The 18,041-nt window shown below is 43.2% G+C and overlaps 1 protein-coding gene across 8 annotated transcripts in view; it reads left to right on the top strand.

Moving 5' to 3' along the window:
* The window catches only part of LOC135500876 (kinesin heavy chain-like), a 49,851-nt gene that overhangs the window by 11,148 nt on the left and 20,662 nt on the right, over positions 1 to 18,041 (top strand). For 6 of the 8 annotated variants that reach the window (XM_064792560.1, XM_064792562.1, XM_064792558.1 and 3 more), the window contains exons 3-18: positions 1,422 to 1,495; positions 3,736 to 3,765; positions 8,441 to 8,545; positions 9,107 to 9,155; positions 9,574 to 9,717; positions 10,249 to 10,478; positions 10,938 to 11,086; positions 11,523 to 11,856; positions 12,712 to 12,987; positions 13,201 to 13,545; positions 13,985 to 14,102; positions 14,607 to 14,793; positions 15,275 to 15,437; positions 16,116 to 16,187; positions 16,735 to 16,848; positions 17,424 to 17,560. In XM_064792560.1, the coding sequence (XP_064648630.1) occupies positions 1,422 to 1,495; positions 3,736 to 3,765; positions 8,441 to 8,545; positions 9,107 to 9,155; positions 9,574 to 9,717; positions 10,249 to 10,478; positions 10,938 to 11,086; positions 11,523 to 11,856; positions 12,712 to 12,987; positions 13,201 to 13,545; positions 13,985 to 14,102; positions 14,607 to 14,793; positions 15,275 to 15,437; positions 16,116 to 16,187; positions 16,735 to 16,848; positions 17,424 to 17,560 (2,527 nt within the window). The remainder of the gene's footprint in view (positions 1 to 1,421; positions 1,496 to 3,735; positions 3,766 to 8,440; positions 8,546 to 9,106; positions 9,156 to 9,573; positions 9,718 to 10,248; positions 10,479 to 10,937; positions 11,087 to 11,522; positions 11,857 to 12,711; positions 12,988 to 13,200; positions 13,546 to 13,984; positions 14,103 to 14,606; positions 14,794 to 15,274; positions 15,438 to 16,115; positions 16,188 to 16,734; positions 16,849 to 17,423; positions 17,561 to 18,041) is intronic. The other 2 variants (XM_064792561.1, XM_064792557.1) reach the window with 1 other exon arrangement.

Raw genomic sequence — 18,041 nt, 5'->3', positions numbered from 1 at the left:
TGACCGGCCAAATTCTGTCGGTATGGTTGCAGTTCTGCCAAGTCTGGCTGAAAATAGAGTTGGGACCTCACCTAGGACGAGTTTCACCAATCCATATCAAGTCTCGGTTGTGCTACCTTTCTTAAGCCATCAAACATTACAAATGACAATATCAACAGACCCTCCCCTGAAGTAGACATCTCGAGCTGATAGAAGCACTTCTCGTATTGACATGATAGATCTCCTGCCTCAGGATATCAGTTGAGAGAGGACATAGATGTATGGGTATAAATGGTTATTGATTTCAAATTATTCACGATGTACTGTCATGTTATGTCTGGACTGTCGTCGAGGTAATTTGGTGCATCATTTAGCTGGCATTGTTTCACCTCAAATTGTGCTAGCAGTAGCAGCCCATAAGCAACAGGACCCGACTATGAGATGTAATGTATAGGACACCTTCTGTCGGTAAATATGAAGAGTTCTAAAATAATTGCCTTAGAAAGGTTGTTCGTCTTTAAAAATTTAAATTTTTAAATTTTTCATTCAATTAAATTTTGTTAAATACAAAACCAATATAGAGAAATACCAACTAATCTGTGAAGATAACGGGCTATATCATACTGACCAGTTCTTTGCCCGACGCTTCTGTTACTTTCAACAAATATCAATCTCTTTCATCCATTGACCAGCCTAGCCTTAGATCTCGGCCGTGGTAGGCGTAGCCCGGAGTAAATATATGGTATATGGTAGAGATGGACACTATTGACTGTGACGACCGCTAGCATGAAAGTTAATAAAGGCTCCGAGTCAACGTTGGCCGCGCTAGTCGGCTAGATAGACTGGGTGACATAGGAACAAATGCCACGAGATGGTTTTTTCAAGGGGTCGGACACTCGAGGCATCATATTCTTGACACTATGACAAAAATAGATGCCATGGTAACCAATGTCGATGCCAGTTTTATTCTGATCTTTCTGAAAACCAATGTCCCTGACATTTGCGTCCTCAGTTCCCAGGGTAATTCAAGCCGAATTGATCAAATTCACCAATAGTTGTTTTAGAAATGAATGATTTTTTTTCGCTGTGACCTACAACGTAGCATGACAACTGTTGGCGATTTAACCAAGTGGTCGCTGTTTTCAATTTACAAAAGTCACATTGCCATGGCTACTTTGCAGAAATTGTTTTTGTGCAGCGCATTTTAGCTTCTTCAATTTGTAAAAGGTTATAAGTATAACCTCTCTATCAAGGATACCCTTGGGCCTGACCAATGCTGTCCCTAAAATAGGGGTGTCCTGATTACCGAGATCAACCTGAATGGAACGACCGGTTTTCGAATAAAACCAGTTTCATTATTAGAGAGGGTGTCCCTGATAGAGAGGTATCCGCTAAGAGAGGTTTGACCATAATTGAAGTGTTGTTGATGTTTATCTTTGCAGATGTGCTCGGCGGTTACAATGGAACCATCTTCGCCTATGGTCAGACGTCCAGCGGTAAAACACATACCATGGAGGTGAGTCTGGTGTCACATGACGTCATGGTGTCACATGACGTCATGGTGTCCTTTAGGATGACGTCTGATTTGTGCCTTTGGTATGACCTTACTTGTGATCGTCGTATACTAAAGCTTTACTTACCAAAAACTAATTGGAAGGTTCATGCTAAAATAATTTGATTATTTATTTTGTTTTAAACTTTATTTGTTATTTTTTCTACGATAGGGTTTTGTTGGTTTATATTGTTAAAATAACATTCGGAGTGAATTGCTTAAACTTCTCTTCTGACCAGATGCATGACGTGAATTTTTTCATCTTGCTTTTGTCATCAGTGTAATAAGTTTAATTTACTAAGTGAAGTTTTTACCAGAGTTCTGGCTATATCTGATGCCTATCATAGTGAGACTGATTTTAAAAGGAGACATTATTTGCCAAATTTGGTTCTTATCTTAAACAAGTAGCATAATCTGTCTCTTAGCACAACTAGCTTTTCATTTTACTGCAGAAATTCTAACCCTGAAATAAACTGAGGTGAAGACAATTACTTGTGCTGGGCAGAGGGCTAAGAAATCTTGCTCGAAATTCAGGAAATCTATCTGCTTTGCAATTACAGGGGATTATTCAAATGAGTGGCCTAGTTGCTGTGCATGTTGCCACTGGTCACCAAGGCAAAACTTAGTAACGTGTGGTCGCTATGGTCACACTAAGTGACAGCATGCTGGTTTCTATGGTTACTTGGGTTAAAATATGGGAGGGGTGCACAAGCTTATAGGCCTTTGAGATGGAGTTAGTAACAGATGTGCTGAAGACTCAGAAAGCTTTTAAAGTTGCACCCAGTAAATTACCTCGAGTTGAGTTATGTCTATCACGTGATGCTTTTTCTTATCCACAAAATATAAAAAAGTGCTAATTCTTGTTTAGTCGCAGTTCTTTTGCTTATATCAATTCAACGACCACGTGTGCAATCAGGAGTATTGTAAAACACTGCACTGTGCCAACCAGAAATGTTGCTTGCGCTGAAAGATCCTGTGTTGTGCAGAGAACGCGGAGAAAACAAAATCATTCCCTCTGAATCGGATACGAGACAATGAAATTAGCTTCATGTAGTCGTGGACAAATCAAATTTGGAGAATGTCTCTTTCATTGTTGGTTCGCCAAAGGACTGACGGGAAACCGTATCGTTTTCCCAGGTTTCGTCACTGTTGTGTTCAGTTACGATAGCCGAGTCAAAAAACTTACATCGAATATAATTCAATATCTGCGAAAACTGCAGCTAACCTCAACCCCTGATTGTGTGTTTCCTGTTGCTCCAGCCCTATCCACATGTCTGGTAATTGATTATTATTAGTGAAAAGTATCATTCGCTTTCGTAAAAGATTTTAAGTTACTTAGACATGATGAACTTTTATGGTGCAAGTTTATAATCAAGTGACGAGAACCATGATCTTGACTTTCATTGGCCTAAGGATGCATTTCCATCCCATCTACTCTTGTTTCACTCGTTTCTGGTCCCACAGTGCAGTGTTCTACATGAATACATAGTCTCCCTTTATTTTCTTGCTGTCCGCCATTTGCTTTTGTGTCACATATTTTGTGTATTTTTTCACACGTTTCGTAAATTTTTTACATTTCATGCTTTTTGTGAAGCATGTTGGATGTTTTAAGTTCAGAATGTTCTGGTATTGGCATTTATTCAAAATACATGATTACTGTTCTATCGAAATAACAGAATGGTATTTTTGAAAATGTATAAAATACAATTCTATATCAAGTGGGCATTACCGTCAAATCGAAAGAATTCTAATTGCTTCAAGATTTCAAGTTTTAGCCAAAATGGTGGTGCCTCTGATCAAACCTTTAAACGATGGAAACAACATTGGACTTAGTTGGGGAACAGGGTCCCTAAAGGGGTACGCCGTTCATTATTACTCGTGGTCCAGTAAGATAGAAATCCACTAATACGTAATGCAGTAGTGCAGTTATTATTTAAATGCAAATTTGTTTAAACTTGGGTCTCAGTCTACACAACGGTAATGTTGAAATTTACATTTTGTGTGTATTTCCGCAATTGGACATTTTCAATTCAATTACAAATTCAAAGATGTTTACAAACGGCGTAGGCCTTTAAAAGGGTGGAAACAACATTTGACTAGGTTGTTCACCCTTTACGGGTCCCTTAAAGGATACTCTGGCTCATTCCATTGCTATACCAGAACATTGCGATTTGTATGTAATGACTTTCCTTGCTTACTTCCAGGGACCACTTACTAGTTTTACTAATGAGCATGTAGGTACAATCATATACACAGATCACGGTGAAAAGCTCTATCATCGACTCAGCGAGAACGGCCGCAGAAATATCTCGTGGAACAAAAGGAAAATGTCAAATTAATTTATAGTTGTCTTAAAAAATTGAAATGTTCTAGTTTGGTAAAATAATTTCTAAAGAATATAGTCCTACTTACATGTAGGTACTTTAATAAGGTGACATTTTCTCGAGAAAAGTCGTACTTAGGTAGGTAGTTTCTTAGGTGACATTTTCTCGAGAAAAGTCCTACTTGGGTAAGATGTTCTCGAGAAATTGACTGACTTGATACCTTGGTCCGGTGCATTATGATGCTCACTGTGGCATTTGGTGATAGAATAACGTGCTGTCCTGATGTCACGAAGTTCATTGCCTCATCCGTTTGCCTGCTTCATGACGGCATGAGGGGAGACCGGCATTCCAGGCTTTCGTACAGAGCGTCATGATGCATTGAATAGTCATAAAAGTCTATCGTGTTGAGCATTTTTCCATCCACGGCGGTGAGGGGAAACTCTGATAATTGTTAGGTTTCCTCGGCCTCAATATTCCAAGACGACTTCCTTTTGTTCCATCCTGCGATTTCTGCTGCCGTTCTCCAAGGTCACCTTAAAATCTTACTAGAGTTACGCATATTTCATCAGTTCGTTTCGCCTGGCTGGTCGCCACTCTGTACAACTGTTAATCCAACTTAAGGAAAATACCATTACTTTAACCGAGAAGTACCATATCCTGCTTCTGTACAATGTCCGATCACTCACTAAAAGATGTCGGCAACTCAATTGATACCGAACTGGAGGTATTGGTTGTCCCACCAAACACTGCTGGGAACTCAATTGATACCAAACTGGAGGTATTGGTTGTCCCACCAAACACTGCTGGGAACTCAATTGATACCAAACTGGAGGTATTGGTTGTCCCACCAAACACTGCTGGGAACTCAATTGATACCAAACTGGAGGGATTGGTTGTCCCACCAAACACTGCTGGAACCCAATTGATACCATACTGGAGGGATTTGTTGTCCCACCAAGCACTGCTGGGGACCCAAATGATAAACACCACTGGCGGAAAAGGAGGCCTTGAGTGCAAAGCATGGTGTTTCCTTATTTGGTGTATACAATTGTACAGAAGATGCGGCCATCTTAGGTTGGAATCCACTCTAACTTCGCTTCTGTTGGCAAAAGCTTTAGTTCCTTTCTTTGTTTGATAACCTTTGTTAGCCATTCAAATCATTTCGTGTGAAAATTGTAATGTTTCAGATGAATAGACCCGAGAGTTGTTGCTAGCTTCTGAGGAGGCAAAGCCCTCCTTTCGCCCGTGGTTTGTGTCGAGTCTGATTGCTGCGCTGCCAAGCCAGATTCGTGTGAAGTGCTGTCGAAACTGCTCCTTACTTCACCGGCCGGCTTTGAAAACTGGTGTTGGTAATCACAGACTTAGATGAGTGAAAATCACTGTATCTATATACCGGTAAATCTAACCTTAAAAAATGGAGAGGGGGACAGGAGGCATTTTCGGAGTAAAAAAGGGGCACTGTGGCACAGTGTCCTTCTAAATGCGCCTTGACTAAGCAAAATTATCTCTATGCTTTTATGCTGTGACATCATTGGTGAAGATTTCATAGCAATAATGTGTAGATAGAGTTTGAAAAAATGGAGATCTAGAAACAAAAAAACCGTTTGGGAAAGTTATTGCTGTGGCCCAAACTGTGCCTGATGATGCTGGTCGGAGGTCTTGTTGGGAAGATGATGAATACACGTTCCCACCCGTAAGGTGATTCATCAAAATGTAGGAGACAGAGACTCATCGAAAATGGCTGGTCGCCATGGTTACCAGACAATGCTCCAGCAGAGGAGACATAGTTACGGTTTCAGATTATCTATGTTTGGCGTTGATGGTGGGAGTCTGTGTTATAAAGCCTTCAAATATGAAATATAGTAGAACCCCTCTATAAAGGACACCCTTGGGACTGACAAGTGCTGTCTTTGATAATAAAGTGGTGTCCTGATACGATTAATTCACGTTACTGCAATTTTTGCATCAAATGATTTGATTGGTAGCTAGCTTGCGGTAGTGCTGCATGTGCACATTTGACCTGAATGCACTCTAACCAGCGCAACCTTCGACCCCCTCAATTCAGGGTGTACCACTCACTCGTCAATGTGGTGGGTTATACCAAGTGTTAGTTGAGGGGTGGACGCACAAATTCTGTTAATCATTTTGAAAATTTACAGGTTCATTTCAAAACGAAATGATAAAAAATCTGTTGCAGGTTTATTTCAAAACAAAATGATATCTATTCAATTACGTGAAAATTCAGTTTGAGCTTATTTTGTGGGTTTTTCGTTTTGCCAGTTGCTTTCTTTGGAGAGTTTTGTGATCATTTTGACGAAAAATTAATAATAAAAGTGATGATTTCTCTTACAGGTCATCGCTGTCAAAATTTTGGGGGACTTTCGTCATTTCAGGGATTGTGAACATTATCGACAAAACTGATAAACATTCTTTTCAGAAATGAACTGTTTGGGAAAATAATTTTTGGACATCTTTTTCAGGGTTGTCTCTGTAAGAAATAAGAAATTTCCTTCGGTTTTTCAAACAGATATACTTTTTCGAGATGTTGTTTTGTGCAAATTTTAGGTCATTTGCAAAACCGGTAAAAGATTTCTTGGGGGGAACAGCCTGTACTGTAGACCACAAAATTTCCCGTTAAACGTGCGGGGAAGTTTTTCGGTCCACAGTATAGACTGCTCCCGAATTGAAATGTCTGCTTGAACAAGCCACCTGCCTTTCCCATTTTCCCTTCATTCTAGAGGCATGGCACCCTTTCTTAATCGCAATTGCGTGCATTTTGGATCGAATATGGTGGGGGGGGGGGGGGTTACCAGACCTACTGACCTTAAAACACGTGCTACTTGGTAAAAATGGTGAGCATGAGATACTTTTCGTTTCACCAACAGCAGTGGTGCTATCGGGACTAAACCAAATCTGCTAGGGGGCGCAGTCATGTGTACCTTGTCAGGGCTCATGAAGAGGTTGGTTTTTACACAAGAAAAACAACAAATGAGATAAAACGACCATGGCGCAACCAATTTCGCATTTTGCGTTGTTGTTGCTGTGCTATCTGACTTTGCTACCCCATTGGAAAGTAAAAATGGACCTTTGACTTTAATAACTGGTGGGGGGGGGGGGGGGTGGGGGCATTCTCTCCATACCATGCTATAGTTGATGTGTGAGTACAAGGGTAGAGGTAATTTTTTTTGTTTGCCTGGTGACTGGGTTTTTGTCTTTTTTTTGGTGGTTGCTCGACTAATCACTTAAAAGATTTCTTCAGATGTGGAATTTGTTTTAAGAACTTGGCAAACGTGTGATTTTTGTTGCTGCAACACGCGATTATAATCACTGTGATGTACAACAAAAAGATCTCTCAGATTATTGTTGCAGACACCTGCGATAACCACTGCAAACCAGTGAGGTTTGTCGCATGCAATCGTGGTTGCCTGTTGCAGTGATATAAACCCCTCGTTTGCGGGATGCAATATAAGCCATGTCTCCTCATCAATGTGTAGCACATAACATTTCATCCAAAGTTGTACAAATCTAAAGTCCTTTTAACTTCTTATATCTTCTCCTTAGCAAAGTGCATGATTCGTCAACTAGCATTAGCCCTACCATTTCACTTTGATGGGCAGACATTTCAGTCCAGTGCGTCTTAACTTTTGCTATGATAACTGAAAATCAGGCCCGTAGCTGCCTTTTTTTACTCATGGGGGGTCAAAACCTCTCTCAATCTGAAAAAAATTTGTATAAAATCATATTTTTTCGTGACCCTTGAGGGTCAAATCCCCCCTACCGCTTTAGCTATCGTTCTGGAAATATCTGTCTCATGACGTCATGATGCCGTGTTGGTGAATGCATGGCGTAACATCAATGCCATAAAAGATGGCTAAGAAATCTGCAGCGAACGTAATAACGCATTGGAACGCCCTGTATTGTGAAGTGGTTAGATTAACTTATATTAACCTTGACCTATGACTTGGTAATCTCATGTTGCATGAAAATGAACAGTCCGGTGCATGAACCATCTTACCTGTCATCGGGATTGTCCCTGGAGCGTGGAGAGAGAAGGGAGCTAATAAGGTCTACTGCACTCACCTGTTGAGCCAAACAGGAAGAAGATGTGAGGGTTTGGGGTTCCGGCATGACAAAAGCAGAGCAAAATCAAGACTTCGGCCATGGCTTGTGCCACGAATATTCGGCCAGATAATCCAGAATTGAGCCCTACAATTTGAGATATCACCAATATAAGTTCCTCCCCCCATCATGATCATCTGCGTTGCAGAATTTAATCTGTATATCAAAAGAGGATTTAAAACTTGAGGGGTTTCACTGGGTGTCATTTCCATACTAGTACAGGGCTACCAACGAGTACACTTCTGGAGTATTGATACTCTTTTTGACTAGAGTACTCCAAAATTTAAAAATGGTGGCAGATCGTACTCCAGGATCCAGTTGAAATACTATTTGGACATTTTAAGAGTTGGCAGGTCTGCAGATCTGCTAGTACCGTTGTCATCATTGCGTGTATGGACAGGACGCATGACATCAGAGGTCGAGACGGTTCGTTTCGCGCATTCATTCTGGTTTTATATCTTTTCAGGGAGTTATCGGTAATTCGGGTCTGCAGGGTATCATTCCCAGGATCGTCGCCGATATCTTCGGCTATATCTATCAAATGGACGAAAACTTAGAGTTCCATATAAAGGTGAGGAGAATGGTTCTTCAGTGATGTCCTGACGTCAAAGAATTTGCCATTTTTGACGTCAAGGGCTGAAAATGATGTCCAAACTGCCTTCATTTTGTATGTTGATGTATGATGGCATCATTCTAAATGTTGATGTTTTGATCGGCGACGTTGCTTTACCTTTGACGGCAAGGGCTGAGTTGTTAGAAACCATGTTATTCTAACATACCGTTATCCGTAATGAGTTGTCAAATTCTACGGCGTGACGAGAAGTGTGACGTCACATGAAGGGCCTCTCATGACATCAAAAACAAAGTGAGAAATATGAGCGTCTTGTGGTGGGCTCTGAGCTGAAGACATGAGTTCTTAGGTCAGTGACAAGAATCGGTGCCCAACCTATGTGGCATGAGACAGATGCTCGCAAGAACTGTCGGGATTTCCGTTGACCCCTAGAAGGACCCTTGGTTGTTGGAAATTTCTTTCAAAACTGCATGAGGAAAAGCAGATATTGTGAGGGTCTAGCAGAGTTCCTGACCATGCAGAAGATGATATTGAATAACCAATTTTTGCCATCTTTTCCAGGTGTCCTATTTTGAAATTTATCTAGACAAGATAAGAGATCTCTTGGATGGTAAGTATCGATGGGATTCCTTCGTGAAATATCGCATGGGTGAGATTTGAGCAGACGACCAGAATGCACAGACAACACTTGCAACATTTTGGGTGAAGGCTGACTTATTGACAGTGTCTCCAAGAAGATGCTGTGGTGTAGTGGCACAGACTCTTAACTAGTGGACAAGAGGTTCCTGGTGCGATCCCCACAGTCAGCGTGAGACTGTAGACAGGTCTCTCTATCTAATTCACCTCTCTTCACCCAGGTGTATAAATGGGTACGGGTCTGAAATCTGGATGGGGACTGGTTGTGCGTTAGGATATGGATTAGTCTGGAACATTTGTGATTTTCAAAACGGAGGTAAAATCCCAGTTAAAGTTAATCCACACCATAAAAATCTTTGCCTCCGTAACATAATTTGTTTTTTCGTTTCCAGTAACTAAGACCAATTTGGCGGTGCATGAAGATAAAAACCGAGTACCGTATGTCAAGGGTGCGACCGAGCGTTTTGTATCTAGTCCAGAGGAGGTTATGGAAGTCATCGACGAGGGGAAGTCAAACCGCCATGTAGCCGTTACAAGTAAGTTGGGTGTAGTCTCAGCGGGACGCGTTTTGGACTGAGCAGATGGTGGACTTTATCTTGAGGTGTCCAGTTTGAAGACATGGCGGTCTTAGATTGCGAAGTGTCTGTCAGAAAGTACCAGCCCAAGTTGTTGGTGTTCTTGGTGCCAGTTTTCTAGTCAAATCCCTATGCAAACGAGCGATTTAAACGACATGTGATGATAATCGCCAGTCATAGCAATAGAGAGGTTGTCCTTAGTAGAGAGGTAGTCCTTAGTAGAGAGGTTGTCCTTAATAGAGAGGTTGTCATTAATAGAGAGGTTGTCTTAGTAGAGAGGTTGTCTTGGTAGAGAGGTCGTCCTTGGTAGAGAGATTGTCCTTAGTAGAGAGGTTGTCATAAATAGAGGTTGTCTTAGTAAAGAGGTTGTCCTTGGTAGAGAGGTTGTCCTTGATAGAGAGGTTGTCTTGGTAGAGAGGTTGTCCTTAGTAGAGAGGCATCCGCTGAGGGAGGTTCCACTATATTTTGACAATTATGACTTGTTTATTCCAGATATGAATGAGCACAGCTCGCGTAGTCACAGCGTCTTCCTGATCAACGTCAAGCAGGAGAACATCGAAACGCAAAAAAAGCTGAGCGGCAAGTTGTACCTGGTTGATTTAGCCGGTAGCGAGAGGTTGTCCAAGACAGGTGCCGAGGGCGCCGTACTCGACGAGGCCAAGAACATCAACAAGTCCCTGTCGGCTTTAGGAAACGTTATCGCAGCGCTTGCGGATGGAGTTGTAAGCATGAAGTGGTCTTTGAGCATTATGACTTTGGCAAAAGTGTCCATGCGTTGATCTAATGTTGATGAATCATCAATGTTCCATACATGGATCTATGGTGGATAATCCCCATCGTCGATCGATGGATGGAATCACATTGTCGTATCTACCATGAGGGTCTGTCAGCTGGGACTAAAACCCGTTGTCCTTGTAGTTGTGCCTGAGTGTCTATGCCAGGGCAAGTAAAAGATCCACCAGTAGCCATGGGTGGGAACGAATCACGCCCCCAAAAAGGTCATCAAGTCACGAAATAAGTGCCACTCTTCAATGGTTTTATCGTTGAACGCGATCAAACTTAATCATTTCTGATCGGTGATTGTAAATTTTAACCCAAGAGTGTACTCCGTACAGCCGGTAAAAATTCGATAGGGTATGACACCTGATTATGATTATTATGATGATGATGTTATCTTTCAGAAATCTCATGTGCCGTATCGTGACAGCAAACTGACGAGAATTTTACAAGAGAGTTTGGGAGGCAACGCTCGTACGACAATGGTGATCTGTTGCTCACCGGCATCTTATAACGAATCTGAAACTAAGTCAACGTTATTGTTTGGTCAGAGGTAAGAAAATCCCAACTACACCGAAACTCTTGTTGCGTCCGCTCAAACAAAACTGCGACCTCGAAACACAGTTAGGGACTTCAAAATGTTGGCTTGAAACAAAGTGAATGTTGTTGTTTGTTTGGAGAGATGTAAGAATGAAAAAATACCAAATACTAACTTCACCGAGATTTTCATTGCATTCGCCCAAATGAATGGGTGTCCTGGAGAAGCTGTGATGTTGATATATATTTGGACAGAGGTAAGAACGAAAAAATACCAACTGCAGCGAAATTTTCATTGCGTCTGCTCAAATGAATGTTTGTCCTGGAGAAGCTGTGGTGTTGATTTATTGGAAACGATGGTAAATGAAAATTGTCGGAACCGATTTTGAGAAAGTGGGTATATCTCCGCCACATCTCCTCGCATCTCACATTCTACTTGCTCTCTCAACCAGGGCCAAGACAATCAAGAACAGCGTGTCGGTGAACGAGGAATTGACGGCCGAAGAGTGGAAGAAACGATACGAGAAGGAGAAGGACAAGAACGGTCGATTAAAGGCCATCTTACTGAAATACGAGGCGGAGTTGAACAGGTGGCGTGCTGGCGACGCCGTGCCATCGGACGAGCAGGCGAGTGCTGCTGCCGCTTCGGCTGCTGCAGCCGATGCCCCTGCCCCCACGCTACAGCTGCCGCCTAGTTTGACCGCTTCCACGACGACCATCTCGGAGGAAGAGAAGGCTGAGTTTGAGAAGGAACGCCAAGCGATGTATCTGCAGCTCGATGAAAAGGTAAAGCAGTTTGGATTCCTCTGTGTTTGTTGGCTTTGTTGCCAGTCACCAATCTGTGTACCTTCGACTTGATGACAAGTAGTTGACTACCCAGTCTCTCAAGGTTATAAGGTTGGGGCCTAAACCTGGTCTAAGCTGTGTACCTTCGACTTGATGACAAGTAGTTGACTACCCAGTCTCTCAAGGTTATAAGGTTAGGGCCTAAACCTGGTCTGAGCTGTGTACCTTCGACTTGATGACAAGTAGTTTACTACCCAGTCTCTCTAGGTTATAAGGTTAGGGCCTAAACCTGGTCTGAGCTGTGTACCTTCGACTTGATGACAAGTAGTTTACTACCCAGTCTCTCAAGGTTATAAGGTTGGGGCCTAAACCTGGTCTAAGCTGTGTACCTTCGACTTGATGACAAGTAGTTTACTACCCAGTCTCTCTAGGTTATAAGGTTGGGGCCTAAACCTGGTCTGAGCTGTGTACCTTCGACTTGATGACAAGTAGTTGACTACCCAGTCTCTCAAGGTTATAAGGTTGGGGCCTAAACCTGGTCTAAGCTGTGTACCTTCGACTTGATGACAAGTAGTTGACTACCCAGTCTCTCAAGGTTATAAGATTGGGGCATAAACCTGGTCTAAGCTGTGTGTCTTCGACTTGATGACAAGTAGTTGACTACCCAGTCTCTCAAGGTTATAAGGTTAGGGCCTAAACCTGGTCTAAGCTGTGTACCTTCGACTTGATGACAAGTAGTTGACTACCCAGTCTCTCAAGGTTATAAGGTTGGGGCCTTAACCTGGTCTTGGTGTTATCGGATTAGCCACGCGGCTACCATATGACATTCACAATGTCTCCCTGTTTCCTTCCTAGGATGAGGAGATCAACAGCCAGTGCCAACTGATCGAACGTCTGAAGGAACAGATGCTGGAGCAGGAAGATCTCCTGTCCACCAGACGGCGTGACTTCGAGAACGTTCAGATGGAGATGGCGCGTATGCAGGCCGAGAACGACTCCGCCAAGGATGAAGTGAAGGAGGTCCTGCAGGCACTCGAGGAGCTCGCCATGAACTACGACCAAAAGGCCCAGGAGGTCGACACCAAGAATAAGGAGAATGACACACTTTCTGATCAACTTAGCCACAAATTGGTAAGTTCTTCGTCAGTCAGATACTTGGGCCGAATTTAATTTCATCCACGTAAAAGAGATTATGCGAACAATGAGATCTGATTCGTTTGTCCTTTGTGAGAACCAAACAAAGATAAACTTTTGGAACCCTAGTGTTGTTGCTGGTGGGCTGCAGTTATGAAATTCTCAGGCCGTCTGATCCAGACATTGATTTAACACTCCCTTCCATTACAGGGTCTCCTGAACTCAGTTGAAAGTGAGCTGCAGTCTCTGAGAGAGAGCAGCTCCAACCAGAAGAAGCGTCTTGCCGACATGATGGTCACTCTCCTGAAGGATCTCGGCGACATCGGGACGGTCATCGCAGGCCAGAACTCCGATCTCAAACACCTCGGCGGCTCCACCACGGAGAAGGTCGAGGAGGAGTTCACCGTGGCGCGTCTGTACGTCAGTAAGATGAAGTCGGAGGTGAAGACCCTCGTGCAGCGATGCGAGCAGCTTGAGACGTTTCAGACGGAGAATAACAAGAAGTTGGGCGAGAGAGAGAAGGAGTTGTCCGAAGTGAGGCTTCTCTCTCAGCAGGTTAGTATTGCTTTTCGTGCTGCTGGTGTTACAAACAGGCGTTTCTCCTATCCTCCATGTGCGGGGCCGGAACTCTATCGACATTGACATCATTCCGACCCTGATATCATCCTCCATGTGCAGGGCCGGAACTCTATCTATTGATATTAACATCATTCCGACCCTGATATCATCCTCCATGTGCAGGGCCGGAACTCTATCTATTCACATCATTCCGACCCTGATATCATCCTCCATGCGCAGGGCCGGAACTCTATCTATCGACATCGACATCATTCCGACCCTGATATCAACTTAGTTTAAGATATTAGTGCACCACATTTAACTGAAAGGAAAGCCACTGATGAACTAGTTTCCACAACTTTCAATACAGAAAACCTTTGTCTCCAAACACTGAGTAAAAGTCGCAAAACTTCAGCCGTGTTTATTTGTTTTCCAGTATGAGGCTAAGATTCGCTCGCTGAATGATTCTCTGCGAGACGTGGAGACCAAGAAGAGGACCCTTGAGGAATCGATTGATACCCTGAATGAGGAGTGTGCCCGGCTAAGGGCTCAAGGTACGTTTGTCCACCGATTCCTGGTCAGAGCTTCATAGCCTGCTCGCCACCGTGCAAAAGGGCCCAGTTTGATCCCAGGCATGTGGGAGAACACTTTGAATGAGACTTGTCACTTAAAACCGTAATTCCTTGTATCTATTGTCTTTGCCATGGCAAGCAATTCTTGGCGTATCCTTCTTAAAAATGCTCAATCCCACCTTGGAGGAGAAGTCCTTCTCGGAGATTAATTCCTCACAAGTAGTACAGAGTGAATGATCTAGAAGAAGTAGTTTTGGGCAGCCAATAAACCACTGTTATCTTAGTGTGCCGCCAAGTCTGTGTTAGGCCTTACAGTTCCCGCTGTGACACTGCTGTGAGGATCCACAAAGGCTCTGCCATGGAGTTCCGCCAAGTTTTAGCGGCCCTCCAAGGATTCCGCTAAACTAACCAAGCTTTGAACAACTGGGGCCTGGCCTGTATGTTATTACCACCGTGTAAAACTCACTTGTTCTTCGCGTCTTGCAGAGCAACTGCACCTGACCACGCTCTCCGAGCGAGAGAAGGAGACGTCGGACAAGATCCATTCGGCCAACGCGCTCCGGGACGCCATCGAAGGTGAGATGACGGGCCACAGGGATCAGCACCAGAAGCAGGTCAACGCTCTCCGCGACGAAATCAACGAGAAGCAGAGCAAGATTGATGAACTGAAGGAGTAAGTATTTCACTGTTTGAAAGCCGTCATCCAGAATGATTCAGTCAGTCAGACGCAGAAGCATGAGTCGTCCGTTGTCAATTGAAAGCCTCTGCTTGGGTCGATTGCAGCCCGGAGTAGACTCGTACTTCTATTCACCTAATGGCCGACAGGCTAATGCAGATTCGTCCACCACCGAAAGGTCAAGTGGTCCTGAAACAACCAAGTCTTTAGCTATCTTTTGTAAGTGTCAATGTTTGGAGAGAGTCTCACACGCTTGGGGAGACTGTGCCACACCACTGGGGCACAGGATGAGAAAGCACGCTCTCCAAACCTGTCCTAGTTTTCTTCACAGAAAGTTGGACATTGTTTGAAGATCGCGTGTGCTGTGGATTGTCCTTTAGTCCTAGTATGCCATCAAAATACTTTGGTGCAGGTCCGTTTTAAATCTTGTATGCCATGAGCGACGCCTGGTATTTGAATTTGAACATCTCTATTCCAGTCAGACGCAGAAGGTTGCCCTGGCGCAGGAGAACCTCCAGTCCGAGTATGACAAACTCAAGCAAGAGGAGGAGCAGAAGTCGGCGCGGCTCCAGGAACTCTCGCTGCAGATCGACAGACGTGAACAGGCCAAGCAAGACCTCAAGGGTCTCGAGGAAACTGTGGTACGCACATTGTTCTGGTTTCAACCTCGTTATGCTGACTCAAGATCATGATGAGAAGACTTGTACGAATTTTGATTGCGTTTTTCTCTAAGGAAATTTCGCATGGCCAGCAATTTAGTCTAAGTTTTACATTTTCTTGGGCGGTGAAAATGAACCTTCTCATCTCCCAGCGCAGGTCGGTTAGCTAGATTCGGCCTGATGAACATGTGGATATTAGGGCCCGCAGTTGGGTTCCATTCAGATGATGCATCAAATGTTTTGATACTGACCAAGGTGTGGTAAGGGCATTGTATTCCCCTTCAGGAATTCGCTTTAATCGACTTATATATTTTGCAAATCGCATCATCACTTCTCTCGTCAGATGAATTCATTCCTTCAACACGCCAGTAATCAGACGTAACAAGGTCGCTGTGAAAGGATTCCAGACACAACAGTATCAATGAACAGAGATCAACATTTGTTACAAAGCGTCCTAGTAGATTTCATGCATCGAGTTAACATTCTTGAACAAGATAGAGCAATTTGAAGCCCGAATCCTAGCCGTCAAAACCTTGTTACTCCTAGGAAGAGTTGATCCCTTGACCAATGCACCTAGGGATCTTAGCAGTTCAATCTTACATCCACATTTCGTATTTGATGGACGTGTCGTTCATAATCACTCTGCATTCTATTTTCTAGGCCAAGGAACTACAGACGCTCCACAACCTTAGGAAACTCTTTGTTCAGGACTTACAGTCTCGAGTCAAGAAGGTGAGTCCACTTGCAGTTAGAGATCTGGTATTTCTTATTCATGATGTCAGGTATTGCTCATTGATCATGTCCGATATTCTCATTGATCAGTCCGATATTCCCATTGATCATGTCAGGTATTGCTCATTGATCATGTCCGATATTCCCATTGATCATGCCAGGTATTGCTCATTGATCATGTCCGATATTCCCATTGACCATGTCAGGTATTGCTCATTGGTCATGTCCGATATTCCCATTGATCATGTCAAGTATTGCTCATTCATCAAGTCCGGTATCTCTCATTCATCATGTTTGTACTAAGGATATGAGTAGATGGACACGAAAAAGTGAAAACCTGATGATTTCAGTCTGATTGGCTGAGTAATAAACCGTACAGAGCAGAAAATGTCAAAATCAAATGCACTACCTCAATGTACACAAGTACATGCAGTCGATGCAAACAAAACATTTACTGATGGTATGATCTTTGATGATGTGTGAAATTACCTCACAGTCGTTGTCGGTGTCAAATATACCATTGACCTTTGCACTTTGACCCTTACAGTCGGCCAATAAGAATGAAGATGAGGAGACCGAGACTGGTGGCAGCGCGGCTCAGAAGCAGAAGATCTCATTCCTGGAGAATAACCTTGATCAACTGACCAAAGTTCACAAACAGGTAATCGTCTTTCTCCCCATCAATGGAGGCCAACGCCGTTCATTGAAAATTTGAAATTTGGAAATTCAAAATTGCGTAAATACTTACTGAATATAAATATCAACGACTGATATGTATATACAGTGGAACCTCTGTTAGCGGACCCCTCTCTATTAAGGACAACCTCTCTATTAAGGACACTAGTTTTGGTCCCAAATTGGTTGTTTCCATTCAATTTGACCTCTCTTATCAGGACGCCTCTCTATTAAGGACAGCACTTGTCAGTCCCTAGGGTGTCCTTAATAGAGAGGTTCTACTGTATACCAAGCTGATAAGTTTGCTCTACCGATGAGACGCGGTGCTTCCCAAGGTTAATACTCATTGATGAGAAAATGTGAAATAAATGAGAGCTGTACAAGAGCACGTCTGCCCTGTATCAGGTATGACCGTGGACTGACGTTGTCGTCAGAGCAGGATTTGTTGACGCGTGGGTTAGTTGTAGAGCTGGCGTCATACGCATTGATATTTCAGTTCCTCATTGATGCAGTGACTGATAAGAAAGTCAACTTATTCGTATCGACTTCTGTTTCTTGTAGCTTGTACGTGACAACGCCGACCTGCGCTGTGAGCTGCCCAAGCTTGAGAAACGCCTCCGCGCCACGATGGAGCGTGTCAAGTCGCTGGAGACTGCCCTGAAGGAAGCCAAGGAGGGAGCCATGAGGGATAGGAAAAGGTCAGTGCGGGTCCAGGGGTCGCGTCGGAAAACTTTTATCGCGTGATGGTGTGATCCTTTAATATTGGGGTTAAAGGAGTGGGCAGATTTTGCTTCAATGAGTTTATTGTTCTTCTGTTTACATGTAGCTTTCGTTATTGTTGCGCGATATTGTATCGCCACTTTGTGGGTTATATCGCAATTTACGGCATGAGAATAATTTCTATTCCTATTCCTATTAAAAACTGGCAATATTACGCACAATATTCTCACAATGTAGCGATACAATATCGCGCAATGTTAGTAAACTACTTCCTGAAACTATTTGATGTTTTCCAGTTTTGTTTTAACTGTTAGATAGTTGTAAACGTGATATTTCTTATCATTATTTCGCATTTCTTCTGGCGGGGGGGAACATTTCACACCACCCATATGCACCCCAAGGTTGGACTCTCAACTAGATAGCTCTAACGTCATCACCAGTGTGGACGTATTGTCCCAT

Source organism: Lineus longissimus, chromosome 16, assembly GCF_910592395.1.
Source record: "Lineus longissimus chromosome 16, tnLinLong1.2, whole genome shotgun sequence".
In the NCBI taxonomy this organism is placed as follows: domain Eukaryota; kingdom Metazoa; phylum Nemertea; class Pilidiophora; order Heteronemertea; family Lineidae; genus Lineus; species Lineus longissimus.
The sequence above is the reverse complement of the archived record's forward strand: the minus strand, read 5'-3'. Positions and strand labels throughout refer to the sequence as shown.